The following is a 1,567-nucleotide window of genomic DNA, read 5'->3' as shown; positions in this document are numbered from 1 at the left end:
TTGAAGATCAACGCCAACTCGATCTTCATGACCTCAGAGGAACATGTATGAGTTCACTGTGGATCAGCAAGGGGATGATTGGGCAGCTAGTGCTAAGCTGGCCTATCAGGGGACCTGGATATCCAACGTCAGCTTTGCCCAAGAGGTCACCAATAACCTCTCGTTGGGTGGAGAGCTGACTCATGTCGCGGTGAATGGTGTGTCTATTGGAGGCTTGGGTGCTCGTTATGTGTGGGGCCCTAACTACTTGAGCTTTGCCTTGGGCCGACAACCTGATTTCAAACAGGGCCCGCAGGCTAATGTACATTCTGCTAAGATGCAGTATGTTCGTAAGGTATCTGACAGGCTGGCGATTGGTAGTGAGTTCGAGTATAGTCAACCGGAGCACGAGAGTCAGCTGCGTCTGGGCTATGAGTATACTTTCCGTCACGCTAGGGTTCAGGGCTTGTTGGACACCTGTGGAAAGGTCTCGTGCTTCGTCCAGGACTTCATGGGCTTTGGCATCAGCGGTATGGTAGATTTTGTGAAGGGAGATTATCGATTTGGCTTTATGATGCATATGGTACCGCAACCAGAAGATGCAGGGGCTGCTGGTGGAGCTCCTACCACTGCTTGAGCTGCTGCAGGTAGTTGACTCGATGGACACCTCAACAACAGCACGTATTGCTACTGTTGTTGATTGGAAGTTTCAGAGATAGTTATAATACTAGTAGTAACAATATACTGTTCTCTATATGGTAAAGGCTCTATGGTGCTATTGTGTTCAGTGTTATAGGAAGTGTGGTATTGATAATGAGTAGCCAACAGTGAGACTCAACGGACGAGACATTTGATTGTTAAGTTTGGGGGATGTGAATCTGATCCGTTTGAGCTGAATCACACGATGAGCTGATGAGGGGAAAGGGAGGTATTGGATTGGAGCGCAATCATTAGTGATAGCCACATAGCCTCGTGTCGTTGCTCATGTCTTGCTATCAACTCATCTGTATGTAGTCACCTCTTCTTGGGTATCACATTCAACTCTAGTCTTTGAGTAGAAGGAGAGAGCATTGGCGATGATGGTCAGTAACCCTGGAGAAGAGAATGTGCCTCTGACTTGCTGTTTCATCATATGAGGCGGGCCCTATTGCGGGGCGTACTGCCTGAGAATCCATCCCACTTTATCTATCGAAGTCTGTGTTTGTGAAGCGTGTTCGCTTCGAGACCCGTACACGAACCTTGCTATTCCTATGTAGAACTCGTGAGATGCTTGACCGATTGGAAGAAGACTGTGGAATCAAAATGGGAAGGTGTTGAAATCTTACACTGAGTTGACTTTAAGTCATCCGCCCGTAGTCGTATAGTACTGACAGCTTCCCGCTGGAACCCGTGCTTCAGCGGAGAGGCTCTATGAAAATCGTCAGTCCTATTTTCTCTTGCATATACTCAGATCGTGCTTCAGAAGAATATTTACTATGTGACGGCTATACCACTATTTAATATTCACGATATATGGCTGAGGTGGTGAAGAAGTATTTTTACTTGTATTTCCATATTTATCGGATAGTTGCCAGGATATGTGCACCTC

The 1,567-nt window shown here is 46.7% G+C and overlaps 1 protein-coding gene across 1 annotated transcript; it reads left to right on the top strand.

Annotated features, from left to right (window-relative positions):
* Positions 1-43: 43 nt before the first annotated feature.
* Pmar_PMAR003689 (conserved hypothetical protein) lies at positions 44-616 on the top strand (the record flags this gene model as incomplete). The annotated part of the gene is made up of 1 exon (XM_002784384.1): positions 44-616. The coding sequence occupies one exon, from the start codon at positions 44-46 to the stop codon at positions 614-616; it is 573 nt and encodes a 190-aa protein (XP_002784430.1).
* Positions 617-1,567: the final 951 nt, after the last annotated feature.

Source organism: Perkinsus marinus, assembly GCF_000006405.1.
Source record: "Perkinsus marinus ATCC 50983 genomic scaffold scf_1104296935302, whole genome shotgun sequence".
Lineage (NCBI taxonomy): Eukaryota > Perkinsozoa > Perkinsida > Perkinsidae > Perkinsus > Perkinsus marinus.
Note: the sequence above shows the minus strand (reverse complement) of the source record. Positions and strands in the feature narration are given on the sequence as shown.